Here is a 16,820-nt window from a genome sequence, read left to right on the forward strand (position 1 = left end):
ACATATTGAATTACACAAACGAAAAACAAAACAATGAAAACAATTAAATTATATCGCGGTAGACCCGTTTGTGTAATTAAAATTTGATTCAAAATATAATATAATGAAATGTCTATTTTATAGATCTCTGGGCGTCTAAAGGATAAAATATCTGATATTAACCTCTCGTATGCGACCTGTCAAATTTAATCATTTAAAAAGTGACATTGACATTTAAAACAAGAGATTTAAATTCACACGTACGGATCCGTGTCTAAGCATACGAGTGGTTAGTCAAGAAGTGCATATCTGAGTCTAGTTAATGGTAAAAAATAGGTTTATTAAAATATAAGTAATTTATTCTTTACTTATTTTCTTAATTTTAATGAGATGGTCCCTTAATCCCGTTGGACCTGCGTTTCTAGTTTCTACCGATTTGATTAATTTAATTCACCTAAAGGTATTTAGTCTAAGAAAAAAATTGTGTTCCCGACTTAGACAGCTGATATGATGTTCTAGAACACGCTGTACAGTCACGTCTAAAAATATCGATAAGGACAAAGTGTCAAAAATATGTATACAGGACCTTATTGCCCGTGGTAGGTAGTGATAGTATATTTTTGGCTGCCTGTATCGACCGTTTCGTTATTTCTAGACGTGACTGTACAGCGTCACATAGGTACATATTTTGTGTATTTTGTGGTAACTGAATTGTTACACGTCTATATACCTAACAGAATTACCGCATAATGTCTAATTCGAATTATAACTTTGTCTTAGACTCAACACATCTAATACAATCAATTATCTTCGCTTATACTCTCATTCCGATATATTATATAACTTATTTCCTATATTTACAGAGCCGTGGAGGTGACCGGCTTCAGTCCTCGCACCAGTATCGTTGGGGAGAGCTCTTTAGTGAATTCGTCTAGAACCTGGAAAAAATTAAAAATATAAAATAAAATCAATTTAATAATTAGTGTAAGGCACTATTATGTTATAGATCGAAATAAATGACATATACGAAGAAAAAGTGACTATCAGCCTGATTCGAACTTTAAGATACGTTCTTCAAACAGGAACGTCACTTTTAACACTGACATATTCGATCCATGTTGTATCTTTAGCAAAGTTTTGACAGATCTTAAAGTTCGAATCAGGCCGTAAGGTATCCAGGAGCCCAGGGCTGTTTCTAATAGTTTGTCTTAAGGTGGTTCGATTTTCATACAAATTTCAATCTGGTTTCATTAAGAAACTACATTATTTTTCGCATTTTTCTACTTTCGAGTATTCGTTTGCGCTAAATTAATAGAAATACTTTGTTTCAGAAATCATGCCAAAATCATCTAATAACCATTACATTATGACTTTCAATAATTATGTGAAACAAAGGGACCCCGTAATAATACCTGTAGATATTGTCCGCGGGTGCGCCAAAGTTCATATAAAATTGCAAATTCGATTATTGAAACTCCGAAAATGTATCTCATATAATTTTTTTTTTTAATATAATGATCATTGTACATTTTCATATTAAACAATACTCATTGGAACTTCGAATTTATTATATTCATAATGTCTCTATTACTAAAATATCTACATAAATATCTCTATTACTAAAATTTAAAATTTATGCATATACTCGACATGTCGATTTTGACATATTTGATTTTATTTATAACAGCATGCACCTGTAGGTCAAGTCAGGTTAAAATCCTGCCATAAAGGTGGGTTAGGTTAGAACTGCGACCCTCACAGAACCGAAATGCTCGCAGAAAGGTGGGTTAGGTTAGGTTAGAACTGCGACCCTCACAGAACCGAAATGCTGCCAGAAAGGTGGGTTAGGTTAGGTTAGAACTGTAACCCTCACAGAACCGAAATGCGGCCAGACAGGTGGGTTAGGTTAGGTTAGAACTGCGACCCTCACAGAACCGAAATGCTGCCAGAAAGGTGGGTTAGGTTAGGTTAGAACTGTGACCCCCACAGAACCGAAATCCTGCCAGAAAGCTGGGTTAGGTTAGAACTGCGACCCTCACAGAACCGAAATGCTGCCAGAATGGTGGGTTAGGTTAGGTTAGAACTGCGACCCCCACGGAACCGAAATGCTGCCAGGAAGGTGGGTTAGGTTAGGTTAGAACTGCGACCCTTACAGAACCGAGATGCTGCCAGAATGGTGGGTTAGGTTAGGTTAGAACTGCGACCCTCACAGAACCGAAATGCTGCCGGAAAGGTGGGTTAGGTTAGGTTAGAACTGCGACCCTCACAGAACCGAAATGCTGTCAGAATGGTGGGTTAGGTTAGGTAAGAACCTCACAGAACCGAAATCCTGTGACCTTCACAGTGAGCGAGCGTAGCGAGAGCAAATGCTCGCATTAGTCTTCGAGAAATTCTTACAAATAACATTATGGGCACAGATACATTCTCAGTGACAATATTATGAGTAAAAAAACGGATTATGTATCGTTATGAATAATGTAGGTAGTAGCACAAAAAACTATTAAATAAATATATGAGTAACAATTTTCGGAGAAACGATGATTATGACTACAAAGCGGTATTATTAGAAATATTCGAGTAATGAATTGTATATGAGCCAATATGGACCCATTGTCCGCAGATGGTTTTGTCGGCGTCAGTCAGCTCGGCGGTGAGCCGCGGCGGCTCGGGCAGTTGAAGGAAAGTCACTGCCGTCTCACTGCCGCTTCTGATTATACTGTTCACCCTGTTAATAAATACCTGTAGATATTGTCCGCAGGTGGTTTTGTCGGCGTCGCTCAGCTCGGCGGTGAGCCGCGGCGGCTCGGGCAGTTGAAGGAAAGTCACTGCCGTCTCACTGCCGCTTCTGATTATACTGTTCACCCTGTTAATAAATATCTGTAGATATTGTCCGCAGATGGTTTTGCCGGCGTCGCTCAGCTCGGCGGTGAGCCGCGGCGGCTCGGGCAGTTGAAGGAAAGTCACTGCCGTCTCACTGCCGCTTCTGATTATACTGTTCACCCTGTTAATAAATACCTGTAGATATTGTCCGCAGATGGTTTTGTCGGCGTCACTCAGCTCGGCGGTGAGCCGCGGCGGCTCGGGCAGTTGAAGGAAAGTCACTGCCGTCTCACTGCCGCTTCGACTGCTGATTATACTGTTCACCCTGTTCATTATGTGAATCTAAAGAACCCCGTAGTAAATACCTGTAGATATTGTCCGCAGATGTTTTTGTCGGCGTCACTCAGCTCGGCGGTGAGCCGCGGCGGCTCGGGCAGTTGAAGGAAAGTCACTGCCGTCTCACTGCCGCTTCGACTGCTGATTATACTGTTCACCCTGTTCATTATGTGAATCTAAAGAACCCCGTAGTAAATACCTGTAGATATTGTCCGCAGATGGTTTTGTCGGCGTCACTCAGCTCGGCGGTGAGCCGCGGCGGCTCGGGCAGTTGAAGGAAAGTCACTGCCGTCTCACTGCCGCTTCGACTGCTGATTATACTGTTCACCCTGTTCATTATGTGAATCTAAAGAACCCCGTAGTAAATACCTGTAGATATTGTCCGCAGATGGTTTTGTCGGCGTCACTCAGCTCGGCGGTGAGCCGCGGCGGCTCGGGCAGTTGAAGGAAAGTCACTGCCGTCTCACTGCCGCTTCGACTCCTGATTATACTGTTCACCCTGTTAATAAAATTATTCAAATTAAATAAAAAAAATACTAACAGGATTTATTTCGAGTAACTATAGCTCGCATTTTTAGCATTAGAAAAAGAGTATGTGATTTGACGTATCTTTTAATTGAAAAACGCTTTTTAAAAATCAGTACATATTACTTATGAAAGCAAAATAATGTTAATAATCGTATATGATTCATTATTGTTACATATTTGCCGTGACTTATTTTTCAAAAGTGTTTTTCAATAAAAAGACACGTCTAGACTGTTTACCTTTTTTCTAATGCTATAAAAAACGAACTATATGGCCAAATTGCTAGTAGACCTAAGTGCCTAATTTAGTAGCTACTTCAATATTCTATTTATAAGGTCAGTATTAATCGTATAACGTGTAAAGTTTAATAATAAAATAATAAATAAATATTACGGGAAAATCATATCCAAATCGACCTAGAGCAAAAAAATTGTACATTGTACCCCCGTGTATGATAGCTGAAGATGTAGATTAATACAACTAAAATGAATATGAATATGATGAAAGTGCATACTCAATTTACGAATGAATTGCACTCATAAAGTGGGTATGCACTTTCGCAGCTGTGTGTTAGCAGTATACTTACTTCTGCAGGTGAGTAAGTGGCACTCTTTGGTATATGGAGTGGTCCGAGTTGTCGGACATCCACCGGCTCGTCTCGTCCGGCGCCGGCCACTCCGATATCTGTAAACAAAATGTTAACTTTTATCCTCATGCCGCCCAATGTACATTAGGATGTACACTCAGTTTCGGAATGTCAACCTTAATTAAAAACAAAGTAGGTAGCATTTCATTTGTTTCGTAAAATTTTCAAACAAATTCAACCCAATTGAGAATACAACAAGGTTTTAACTTCTTTGCTATAGTTTTGTATGGTGGGCAGTGTCTACGGCTTCACTCAGACGGCTGGAGAAAACTTGTAATGGTTGGTTAAGTACTGGCAATGTTCTACCGACTTCTGTTTGTCTCTATGTGTGTCAGTGTCATTATGATGAGTACATCATGAGACCTAAACAGCAACTGACGCAATATCCATTACTTTACAGTTTTATCTTTTTTTTTTCTTCAAGACAAAGATGAGAATTTAAGAGACTTTTTTCTTAAATTAAATCTAGAAGGAGCTCTAAAATAAGAAATTATTTTCAACGTGTTTAAATATCCACAATTCCTAACATGGACGTCAGAGCGGCAGCTGACGTGCACGAAGTATCACCCGAGTAACTGTACTGACCACATGCGCCGTGGCGTTAATACGCAGCAGCCGCAGGAGATGCTGGAGTCTCTCCTGCACCGGTCGTCCTGGTGCTAGGTTCACTATACTGGGGTCCAGAGACGCGTCTTCCTAACACGGACGTCGGAGCGGCAGCTGACGTGCACGAGGTATCACGCGAGTAACTGTACTGACCACATGCGCCGTGGCGTTAATACGCAGCAGTCGCAGGAGATGCTGGAGTCTCTCCTGCACCGGTTTGCCTGGTGCTAGGTTCACTATAATGGGGCCCAGAGACGCGCCTTCCTAACACGGCCGTCGGAACGGCAGCTGACGTGCACGAGGCATCACGCGAGTAACTGTACTGACCACATGCGCCGTGGCGTTAATACGCAGCAGTCGCAGGAGATGCTGGAGTCTCTCCTGCACCGGTCTGCCTGGTGCTAGGTTCACTATACTGGGGTCCAGAGACGCGTCTTCCTAACACGGACGTCGGAGCGGCAGCTGACGTGCACGAGGCATCACGCGAGTAACTGTACTGACCACATGCGCCGTGGCGTTAATACGCAGCAGCCGCAGGAGATGCTGGAGTCTCTCCTGCACCGGTCTGCCTGGTGCTAGGTTCACTATACTGGGGTCCAGAGACGCGTCTTCCTAACACGGACGTCGGAGCGGCAGCTGACGTGCACGAGGTATCATGCGAGTAACAGTACTGACCACATGCGCCGTGGCGTTAATACGCAGCAGCCGCAGGAGATGCTGCAGTCTCTCCTGCACCGGTCTGCCTGGTGCTAGGTTCACTATACTGGGGTCCAGAGACGCGTCTTCCTAACACGGACGTCGGAGCGGCAGCTGACGTGCACGAGGTATCACGCGAGTAACAGTACTGACCACATGCGCCGTGGCGTTAATACGCAGCAGTCGCAGGAGATGCTGGAGTCTCTCCTGCACCGGTCTGCCTGGTGCTAGGTTCACTATACTGGGGTCCAGAGACGCGTCTTCCTAACACGGACGTCGGAGCGGCAGCTGACGTGCACGAGGTATCACGCGAGTAACAGTACTGACCACATGCGCCGTGGCGTTAATACGCAGCAGTCGCAGGAGATGCTGGAGTCTCTCCTGCACCGGTCTGCCTGGTGCTAGGTTCACTATACTGGGGTCCAGAGACGCGTCTTCGCTTACTGGTAACGTCCTACCAGCTTCTGAAACAAACATTAAGATAAAATAACTAAAATAAAAATAAAACCGCTATGGACGGTAATGATGCCTTACATCAGTTTGGAAAAGAGCTGATACTCTTCAAACTGCTGGACCGATTTTTATCAAACGTAAATAAGAACCAGTCAGAATTAAATCAGTGTTAATTAAATTGACTTTTGTTTATTTTATCTGTATCCTGGCACATCCAAACTCACCTAATACACCTTGTTCAGGCTCCGGTTTGGTAAAAACTCTTAACTGCAAGTGCCTCCAACCACGCGCTGAGCGGACAACGGCGCTGAGTTGCAGCGCGAACAATGCCCGCACTGTGAAGCACCCGTGCGCTGCTAGAGGCTCTACCAGCCATACGTCAATGTATTTCAGCGCTGCTGACTTCCTGTGAAAAATAATTTGTTATTCAAATTAATTAATTAGCGAAAATATTGACACATTATAGCCAGATATATCAGGTAATTTGTTTATTTTATTCACAGTAAATACCGAAACAAAGTTCAGGAGCGCTGAGTTTGTTGCGTATCGATGTTTTGATATTCCAATGTGTTAAAAATGTTAACATTTGTTCAACAGAAGTTCTTGTTGACGCTGAGCACGTCAGCGACGACCCTCACGTATTCATGAGCGCTGAGTTTGACAACTTACCGTTCAACAGCCGCCATGTCCAGCTTGTGGAAGTGCCTGCACAGCCCCACGTCCTTGTTGACGCTGACTCAGCGACGACCGTCACGTATTCATGAGCGCTGAGTTTGAGAACTTACCGTTCGACAGCCGCCATGTCCAGCTTGTGGAAGTGCCTGCACAGCCCCACGTCCTTGTTGACGCTGACTCAGCGACGACCGTCACGTATTCAAGGTGCTTGACGGTCTGCTCAATTGCCAACTAGACAGATGTTTAAAAATTCACGACAATCAATTTGGATTTAAACCAGGCCTGTCGACTGAATCCGCTATCTTGGCATTGAAACAGACCGTCAGGTACTACACGGACCGCCGAACAGCTGTCTATGCCTGTTTCTTGGACCTTTCTAAGGCTTTCGACCTAGTGCACTACAACATCTTGTGGCAGAAGCTTGACGACATTAACTTGCCACCTGACATTAGTGGAATTTTTAAATACTGGTGCCACAACCAGGTTAATGTCGTCAGATGGTCGGGATCCTTTTCACAGCCATATGGCCTACTGGAATGTGGTGTACGGCAAGGCGGGTTAACCTCACCGAGGCTATTCAATCTCTATATTAACGCACTGATAGAGGAGCTCAGTAACACCCGTATCGGCTGCCATATCGATGGAGTTTGCGTAAATAATCTGAGCTACGCCGACGATATGGTGTTACTGAGTGCCTCGGCCTGCGGATTGGCTAAGCTAATTTCTATATGTGAAAAATACGCATCTAGCCACGGTTTGTTGTACAATGTGAACAAAAGCGAATGCGTTGTCTTTAAGGTCAGAGGTAAAGCTACACCCAAGTTTCCAAGTGTCAAACTAAATAGCCATCCGCTACGAATAGTGGATCAGTTTAAATATTTGGGACACATGGTAACCTCTGACCTTAAGGACGACATAGATATCGAACGCGAACGCAGAGCGTTGTCCGTGAGAGCTAATATGATAGCCCGCAGGTTTGCTCACTGCTCCAAAGATGTAAAAGTCACCCTTTTTAGGGCTTACTGTACGACTTTCTACACAAGCAACCTGTGGGCTGATTATACTCATAAACGGTACAGCGCTCTGCGTGTTCAATATAACAACGCTTTCAGAGTGCTGATGGGGCTGCCCAAATTCTGTAGTGCATCGGGGATGTTCGCGCAGGCGCGAGTAGACTGCTTCTACACCACCATGCGCAAGCGAGCTACATCCCTTGTGCGCAGAGTGAGGGCCAGCTCCAACAGCATTCTGAGAATGTTGGCAGGCAGAATCGATTGCCTGTACTTGAATAACTGCTGCTTGATACACGCACGCAGAAATAAATAAATATAGTTATTTTAAGGATAGTTATGTAGTTCTAACACTAGGATAACACTATTTATATTACTAACACAAATGATCCTCGATGGTCGTAAATAAAGAATTTATTATTATCTTCTTTATTTATTTTTCTTCTTAAGTTAGGTTAATTATAATATTAATATGAATATAAAAGTAAAATATAAAAACACTTACAAACAATAAAAAAAAATTATAAACACATTATAAAAAACCTAACCTAGGGTGCCGCCGGCAGCGGGGCAGGGCCCAAGCTGCCGGTGGTCAGGGCCGCAGAGTGAGGAATCGACGTACTATGAATGAATGAAATCTTTATTTCAGGCAACTAGTGGCCCATACATAAATACCTTAAAACTAGCATACATATTATAAAAATATATTCTAAAACTAAACACTACAAATCACATTATGGCTGCGATGCATTACGCAACCCCGCAGTGTCAGGAAGCCAGCCGCGGAACCGCCGAAACTTGACACCCTTCGGCCAAAACTCCTCCTTGGTGAAGGTCGCTAGATGATCAGTCGGAACGCTCACCACAAACGAATTAAAATTCGCATTGTGTCGAGATTCCAACTTCGCAACCCTCAGGATGAATCCGGTCTTCGTTTTCACATACTTTACGATGTCGTCGACCTTCGTAAGGTAATGTAGACGGGACACATACAGCAGCGTCGACGGTGTTGCAGGACGCAGCAAATGGTTGGGTCCAGTCGGTGCGGTACCACACTGATTCTGACGAGCCGGTTTTCTTCTCTTCTCCACCTTCTTGAAACCGTCCGCGTCGCATCGCGACTAGGGCATGCAGTACCGGTCCCGGTACCAAGAATTTCATTTCCCGGTTCTGGGCATGGCCGGAACCGGGATTCCCGGTTCTTCCCGGTTCTCAAGGCATCTTTTGATTACTTTTAAGAAATTGTTTCTGTTAGCGTACAATCTTTATGAATGACTTATTTTCATATAAATAATTGCATAAGAATTAATAAATGACTTATTTTATTATAAACAAACACTTAATTGGCGTTCCAAACTATTTTACGAAATTAACCGGCACACATTGGCTCCGCCTGGGCCGAGCCACACGGCCGTAGCGTAGTCGATGCACTCAGCACTATATGACGGCACGGCCTGTCTGCACGAATGCCTACTTTACTAGGTTAATTTATCGGGTTATTTGGGTTTCATAGCACCATTATTAAATGTTATATAATGTCCCGAGCTAAAGTACTAATACATTACTACTATTGAAATGGGAATAAATAGTCATATGATGAGAACCGGGAAGTACCGGTACCGGGTCTTCAGTACCGGTTCTTTTGATACCATAAAATTCCCGGGAATTCCCGGGAATATGAGAACCGGGAATTCCCGGGAGCATGCCCTAATCGCGACTCCCTTAGAGTCGGCTGTGATTGGTCCTTGTGAACAGGTTCACGAAGGCTCTGCACCCCTTTCTTCGGCCGCTGCTTAGGCTTGGACACAGCAGGCGGCTTAGCAGCAGTAGCAGCGTAAGAACGTTTCGGGGTTAACGTACTCTCGCGTGACGTGCGCGTCTCCGGTGACGTAGACGGGCGGGCGGCGGCGGGGCGCGGGTCGGCGGTCGCCTGCTCAGCAATCGCCGACGCATCCAAATTCGCGGGTTCAATACCGCCGATGGACACATTCCGCGCAACGTGACACACGGCTATGTTAGAGGTATCTGACCTACATTCCGAACGTGCGCTACGTAATAATAACGCCAATTCTGAACGTAGCTCACTGATGGCATTATTAGATACCTCTAACTTAGCCTGCACTTCTGCCAGACTCGTCTTCAGGAATGTTATGTCCTTCAGCAGCCTGGTGACATCGACGTGATCAAAGGTAACCGGCGGTAACCGGTCTAGCCGCTTCGCAACGAAGGCAGGCACGTCGTCTGGATCGATCTCCTTGAACAGTTGTATTATGTCCTGGAGACTCTTCACGCCCCCATCCCTCCGACGGGGTGGCATCTGGTCAGTTTTGCCGAGCGTCTGGAAGAGCAGCGCCTTGCCACTGCAAATGTCGTCTTCACTGAAACTTGATTTGCAGATCTGCCTGATGCTGACTTCATCCATGGTGTCTATGGCATTCTGTACAAACGCCAGTAATTCATTCGCTATGAGTTGTTGCGAACCCATCGCGAAAAATACGGGGCAGCGACCTAAGTCACGCCGATCGCGAATAAATATGTTATTCGATATTATGCAGTGAAACGCGTCCGATTCCAAGCGCGCATCACACTATACGCGCCGTGTCCAAAATTACCGCCTTCTGCATCTGACCCCATTATTATTATTATTTGTATCTCCTTTTTTGGAATCACGGGCCTGTAAATCCCGGTCTTTTGATAGGCTTGCGTGGGGATATAGATCCAACACGTAGAGGCCCTTTGGAGAGCTTTAATGTCATGTAGAACGCCTGCTGGAACCCGTTCACAGGTGCAACAATAGACACCCATGAACCGGTCTCAGCAGGCATTGGGACTATTGTAGAAAAAGAGAACAGTTTACCGGTCTATGGATTGAAGTTTGGGTGGACTATGAGACTGGGTTATTACAAAGACGTACGGACACCTGCCATAACAATGTTTACACAAGTTATCGAGGCAGGCGGTGACTTGCCGCTAACTAGATGGGCCCCTGAAACTGCCGTCGCGAAGACGACCAGGAGCAACATCGGTGTGAGCGGCTCAGGGGTGTCGAGAGGTGTGCGCCGCTTTCTACCCAGTGGCTGTTAACAGCCACTGTGCCAACTCGCGTCTTATGCATCTTTCACTTCCACCCCTGGAGCATATAGCTCTAACGATTCCTCTCTGGACGGCCAATTAAGGCAAGCCAGAGCTGAGAGTCCTGCGGGTCCCCTTGGGGTCCACTCCGACCGACGAAGACACGCCGGAGACGGAGACCCTGACCGACTCTCGGGAGCACTCGGGTCCGTGGGGTCGTTACTTCCCAACAGCTCGCCACAAGCTGCCCTGAGGGCTTATTATTATTATTATTTGTATTCATGTGCGCTGAGTTTGAGAACTTACCGTTCGACAGCCGCCATGTCCAGCTTGTGAAAGTGCCTGCACAGCCCCACGTCCTTGTTGACGCTGACTCAGCGACGACCGTCACGTATTCATGAGCGCTGAGTTTGACAACTTACCGTTCAACAGCCGCCATGTCCAGCTTGTGGAAGTGCCTGCACAGCCCCACGTCCTTGTTGACGCTGACTCAGCGACGACCCTCACGTAGTCATGAGCGCTGAGTTTGAGAACTTACCGTTCAACAGCCGCCATGTCCAGCTTGTGGAAGTGCCTGCACAGCCCCACGTCCTTGTTGACGCTGACTCAGCGACAACCCTCATGTAGTCATGAGCGCTGAGTTTGACAACTTACCGTTCGACAGCCGCTATGTCCAGCTTGTGGAAGTGCCTGCACAGCCCCACGTTCTTGTTGACGCTGACTCAGCGACAACTCTCATGTAGTCATGAGCGCTGAGATTGACAACTTACCGTTCGACAGCCGCCATGTCCAGCTTATGGAAGTGCCTGCGCAGCACCAGGTTCTTGTTGACGCTGACTCAGCGACAACTCTCATGTAGTCATGAGCGCTGAGTTTGACAACTTACCGTTCGACAGCCGCCATGTCCAGCTTGTGGAAATGCCTGCACAGCCCCACGTTCTTGTTGACGCTGAGCACGTCAGCGACGACCCTCACGTATTCGTGAGCGCTGAGTTTTGAGTCAGCGCCGCGGAGGGGAAATACGTCCCCGGTTTCCGTGTCGAACTGCTCTGTTTTGTAGGGGGAGTTGGGGCTGGAATGAAGAAATTACTTTTAATATACCTATAGTTAGTAGAATAAAATATACAGGGTGTGTCTGACCATGGGGCTTTAAATCCAGGGCTCGATTCTACTGGCTAAACTGAGCTACTGGGTCATTCCATAAGAAACGCTACCAAAGGGTTGAAAAATGAAAACTGGTTTAAGAAGTCAAAACTAACCTATTTCCATAGAAAACATACCGAACCTTCATGTCACAAAAAAAAACCGAAAAATAAATGTTTTTTTATGGTAGCTCCCTTAAACTAATAACGCATAGACTGATAGTCTCCATACGGCTAACCTGCCAAAAGTGAAGCCGAAACACGATCGATGTGTGCGTGGAACACTCGTGTTTTAGGCTCAGCAAACACACACATATATACAAAATATGTTGCCAGTATTCATTTACTTCTCTCAAAGTAGGGGAATTTTAACAACATCACACTTGGTTATTAATAATTTGGAAGTGTGTAGATTCGATTTTGTAGCAAAAGCTTTTTGTTTATTTTGGAATTTGTTGCATTTCTCTATTTTGTGAAATAAGGATTAAATAAATAGCTGATAAGTTTTTACTATTTTTATTTATTTAACAAATGTGCATAAAATAATAAGAATAAATTTAAATAGGACAGAGCATATTCGACTGTGTTTAGTCCGTTTCCAATGTTTCCATTCCGATTTAGTCTATTTTTTTCCTTCCATCTCGCAGACAGAAGTAGATCAGTCAGAAAACTGAAACGAACATGACACAAAATAAAAATAAGAAAAAAGTAAATACTTACCTAAATCATTAACTTAATTATAATTTTCTATAATTATACGATGAAATTTAATTGAGCGTATTTATTTTAGAATGTAGACGTCATGTCCCATTTGGAGGAAAAAATATTCACTACACTGGCAACATTTAGAAGAAATGGCGGCTGACGAAAATGTGGATTTTTGTATTTACGATTATGTAAAAATATCACATTAAACTCGATACTTACGCGTGAAATGTAATATCAAGCGGTTTGTTTTTATTATTATGATGTGTTGTGACACCCATTCACTGTACAAACAACCATCTTTCCTGTAGTTTTTGATTTTTAAACGGGAGGTGTACACAGACCGATTTGACTTTGAGTACTGCGAGGGCCGTTCGAATACGATGATGCGAGTGTGACGTGACGTCGCACTTGAAATGGCTTCACTGGGGGTGTACGAACTAGGAATCTATGCCTTATAAATCTATGGTAGCTCCTGTACAAAACAAATATTTTTAATTTTTTTTGCATTTAATCCTGTGATGTGGGGTGTCGTTGGATAGATCTTTCAAAATGAATAAGTGTCACCATCAACAAGTTTTTGATGAAGTGAATATTTTCGGAAATATTCGCATCGAAAGAAAAATAATTATGATATCTTCGAGAAACAGTTTTTATTGTTAAGATAATGTATTTTAAAATAATTCAGCATTTATTACTTATATTTTTAATCGAATTTATTAAAAAGACAATAATTTCAATAAAATGAGCCATAATTTCGTATAAATCTGTCTTAATTTCGTACTCGTAACACCCGAAACGAACCATGAGTAACACCCGAAACAGACAAGTGATACTCAGTGTTACTTCAGTGTTTCAGTAGACTATACTAACTATTATTACTTGACATAAATAAAACTGGAGCTTACTTGATACAATTCGCTTAATTATGCATTTTGGTACTGATGGTCAGAAGGTATAGGCCAATTCGCGTAACGCCCGAAACAGCTACTTTTTAGTGATTCTCTCGTTATTTCTCTTATACTTTAATAATGTGCGTACAGGAAAGGAAAATATTATCAAAGTAGTAGATGAATCAATAGTTATAACCTCCTAGTTCCTGTTACAATATCGAATAAAACCTTATTTTATGAGTTCAAGTGTAACACCCGAAACGGTGGAATGACCCTACTTTTATTATGGCACCAACCCCAAAATCCCGAAAGTTTTTTTTACAATTTCATACATTTTGGCTGATCAGATGTCGACATTTTCTATGGAAAAGCCAAAAAAATTTCCCCGATTTTAGGGTTGGTCCCATAGTAAAAGTAGCTCAGTTTAGCGAGTAATATCAAGCCCTGGATTTAAAGCCCCATGGTCAGCCACACCATGTATAATTGTGTATTTAGCTGTTGATACAGAAAACAGATTAAACCTACTGATCGGATTCAGACAACACCAGCAATTAGTGCAGTTATCTGACGTTTCCTGCAGTAATGCAGTCGACTGCGACATAATTGCAGCGCGACATCCCTGCACGACTGCATTGCTGCTGAAAATGTCAATATTTTTATACATTTTATACAACTGATATGAACCATGTCCCACTACAAAAGAGGCTTGTACTTACTCCCGGAAGAAGTCCCTCGGAGGCGCCTGGTCTCTGAACCCTAGTAGCACTGTGTCTGGCTTCATGGCTCCGAGTCCGGCGAGGCGAGTCAGTTGCGCCGCTCCGCTGCGTACAGAGGGCGCTAGGCACAGCTCTACGAATGCTTTTACCTAAAAAATACGTCTTATCAGTTATTACTGGCTACTTTGGGTCTAACGCGAAATTTAAGCAATTACCTTTATTTACCGACGTTTCGACACAGGTTTCACTGGTCGTGACTCGTCGGTAACACAGGGCGGACGCGCCATACATCAAAAATCATTTGCGTTTATATGTGTGCGTGGCACGTCTGTACACGCGTCATTGTGTATGTGTGGGTAAGTCGCTTTACTGAGAGGACGCCAGAAGTACGCCAGAGTCATGTCGCGGCCAGTCGCGGGGCGAGGTAATGCGAGTCGGGGCGAGGCGGTGCGTGGCCGTTCTGTATGATAATACTATTACTTATTCTGTGTCACAACGTAAAGTGAAATACCTTGAGGTGATCAATGAGCTGGAGCCAGTATTTGTGTTCTTCTGCCAGAGGATCGCCGCTGCCATCCAGCTCTCCAACCCGAACGTGTCCCAACACGAACAAACCGCCCTGAAACAATATACATTGTCATAAAGAGAAAATTATGTTCTGGAGTGTAGTTAAGGAGAAAGCTCTCTTAACGCCAATTGCACCATCCCACCAACCCGGGGTTAACCGGTTAAACCGTTAACCCAGTGTCAAATTGTACTGGTAACGGTGGTAAGTCCAGGTTTAACCGTTTAACCCAGGTGTTAACGATAGAAACTCATACGTACCTGTGTGGGATGATGCTCGCTAAAACTTTCCCAAAAACATTTACCTACTTAAAATCTGTCATAAATAATAATAGTTTATCAATGCATAAATAAATACACATATATATTAGGTAAAAAATATAATATAAATATCCTAGTGTACTTACCTGTAACGCCATCTATATACCTAGTTAAGGAAACAGTTTTTTTCTTCTTCTTCTTCTTCCCGCACCATACCTACAATTGACACCAGGGTTAGTGGGATGGTGCAAGTGGCCCTTATGGGAGAACAGTTGCGAAAGTTCTATTTCTCCAGAGTGCCGATACTGTAGCTTTAGGACATAAAATGAACTCGGGGTGGTATTACACCCATAGACTAGGAATCCTCTAGACCGAGTTTAGAGCAATTCATCGTTGCGCTTACCAAATCTGATATGTGCGAGATTTATATCAAATGGGGCATTATCTATGAAAAGGGACCTTATTGTCGATGGCGCTTACGCCGCACAGCGTCGCGTGGCAATTGTATTTATATCGGAGCATCATTAATAATAGCGTAAGCGCCATCGACAATAAGGTCCCTTTTCATAGATAACGTCACAAATGAATTAATACCTTCTATATTTTGGTGCCTATTGTCTAGGTGACTATTTGTCAATCAAAAATCGAGCACATATATCAGCTTTGGAATGCGCAACGACGAATTATTTCATGCAACCGATGATGCCACAAATGCGAGCAATTTTTGCAATCAGTACTTCATGTAGCTGTGTGTGTAATCATTCACCTCAACTCAAGTGGAACTACCTATATCATTGTTTTTGAATTGTTATTTATAACAAAAACCGGCCAAGACTCGCGACTCGCGTTTCTAGGGTTCCGTACATAAGTGTGACTCACGCTTGACTGCGCATTTCTAATAGGTTTTCCTGTCATCTACATGTAAAGAACTATATTGTGTATTTTTTTCATAATTTTAGACCCAGTAGTTTCGGAGATAAAGGGGAGGGGGAATGGTCATTTTTTGGCTATTTTCTTAAATAACTTTCGAACCTATGTATTTTAAAATTATAAAAAAAACATGACCATCTTTGGGTCACTAATTTACATACGTGTACCAAAGTTCAACTTAATTGGTCCAGTAGTTCCCGAGAAAATAGGCTGTGACAGACGGACATACAGAGAGACAGACGCACGAGTGATCCTATAAGGGTTCCGTTTTTTCCTTTTGAGGTACGGAACCCTAAAAAAAACTCGCCCACCGAGGTATCTGTACTTTTTAGTAGTCTATCTATCACGGTTCCTGAGATACATCCTGGTGACAGACCGCTGGACAGACATACGGACAGTGGAGTCTTAGTAATAAGGTCCCGTTTTTACCCTTTGGGTACGGAACCCTAAAAAGTACCTTTTTCTGGTCATTAACGAAGTCTATGAGCGGCGCCTGCTGCCTCGGCGAGGCGATCAGTAGCAGCATCTGCGGCCGCCAGAACTTGACGTGCTCGCGCCGCGGGTCCAGCAGCAGCAGGTACTTGCGGACCTAAGGACAACAGAACATAATGTATTTTCACCACACCAGCTCGGAAAGGCTTACGTTGCACTTCAAAAACTGATAGCAAAGTTGCATTTTATTCACATGTGACGCAAAGTAATCAAATGCAAATTTTGAGTTGTTTTCTTATGTTTGCTGGTAGAATTGGCTTTTAAATGATGATTTTGGAAGATAAATATTTAATAACAT

General features: G+C 43.6%; 1 protein-coding gene across 1 annotated transcript in view; it reads right to left on the reverse strand.

Annotated features, from left to right (window-relative positions):
* Positions 1-809: 809 nt before the first annotated feature.
* The window catches only part of LOC134675468 (solute carrier family 12 member 9), a 48,331-nt gene continuing 32,320 nt past the window's right edge, over positions 810-16,820 (reverse strand). Inside the window, exons 12-20 of the mRNA XM_063533738.1 lie at positions 16,488-16,619; positions 14,787-14,894; positions 14,276-14,424; positions 11,706-11,891; positions 6,287-6,468; positions 5,937-6,073; positions 4,248-4,345; positions 3,505-3,634; positions 810-917 (exon numbers count right to left, since the gene is read on the reverse strand). Of these exons, the coding sequence (XP_063389808.1) occupies positions 837-917; positions 3,505-3,634; positions 4,248-4,345; positions 5,937-6,073; positions 6,287-6,468; positions 11,706-11,891; positions 14,276-14,424; positions 14,787-14,894; positions 16,488-16,619 (1,203 nt within the window). The 3' untranslated portion in view covers positions 810-836. The remainder of the gene's footprint in view (positions 918-3,504; positions 3,635-4,247; positions 4,346-5,936; positions 6,074-6,286; positions 6,469-11,705; positions 11,892-14,275; positions 14,425-14,786; positions 14,895-16,487; positions 16,620-16,820) is intronic.

Source organism: Cydia fagiglandana, chromosome 22, assembly GCF_963556715.1.
Source record: "Cydia fagiglandana chromosome 22, ilCydFagi1.1, whole genome shotgun sequence".
Taxonomy (NCBI): domain Eukaryota; kingdom Metazoa; phylum Arthropoda; class Insecta; order Lepidoptera; family Tortricidae; genus Cydia; species Cydia fagiglandana.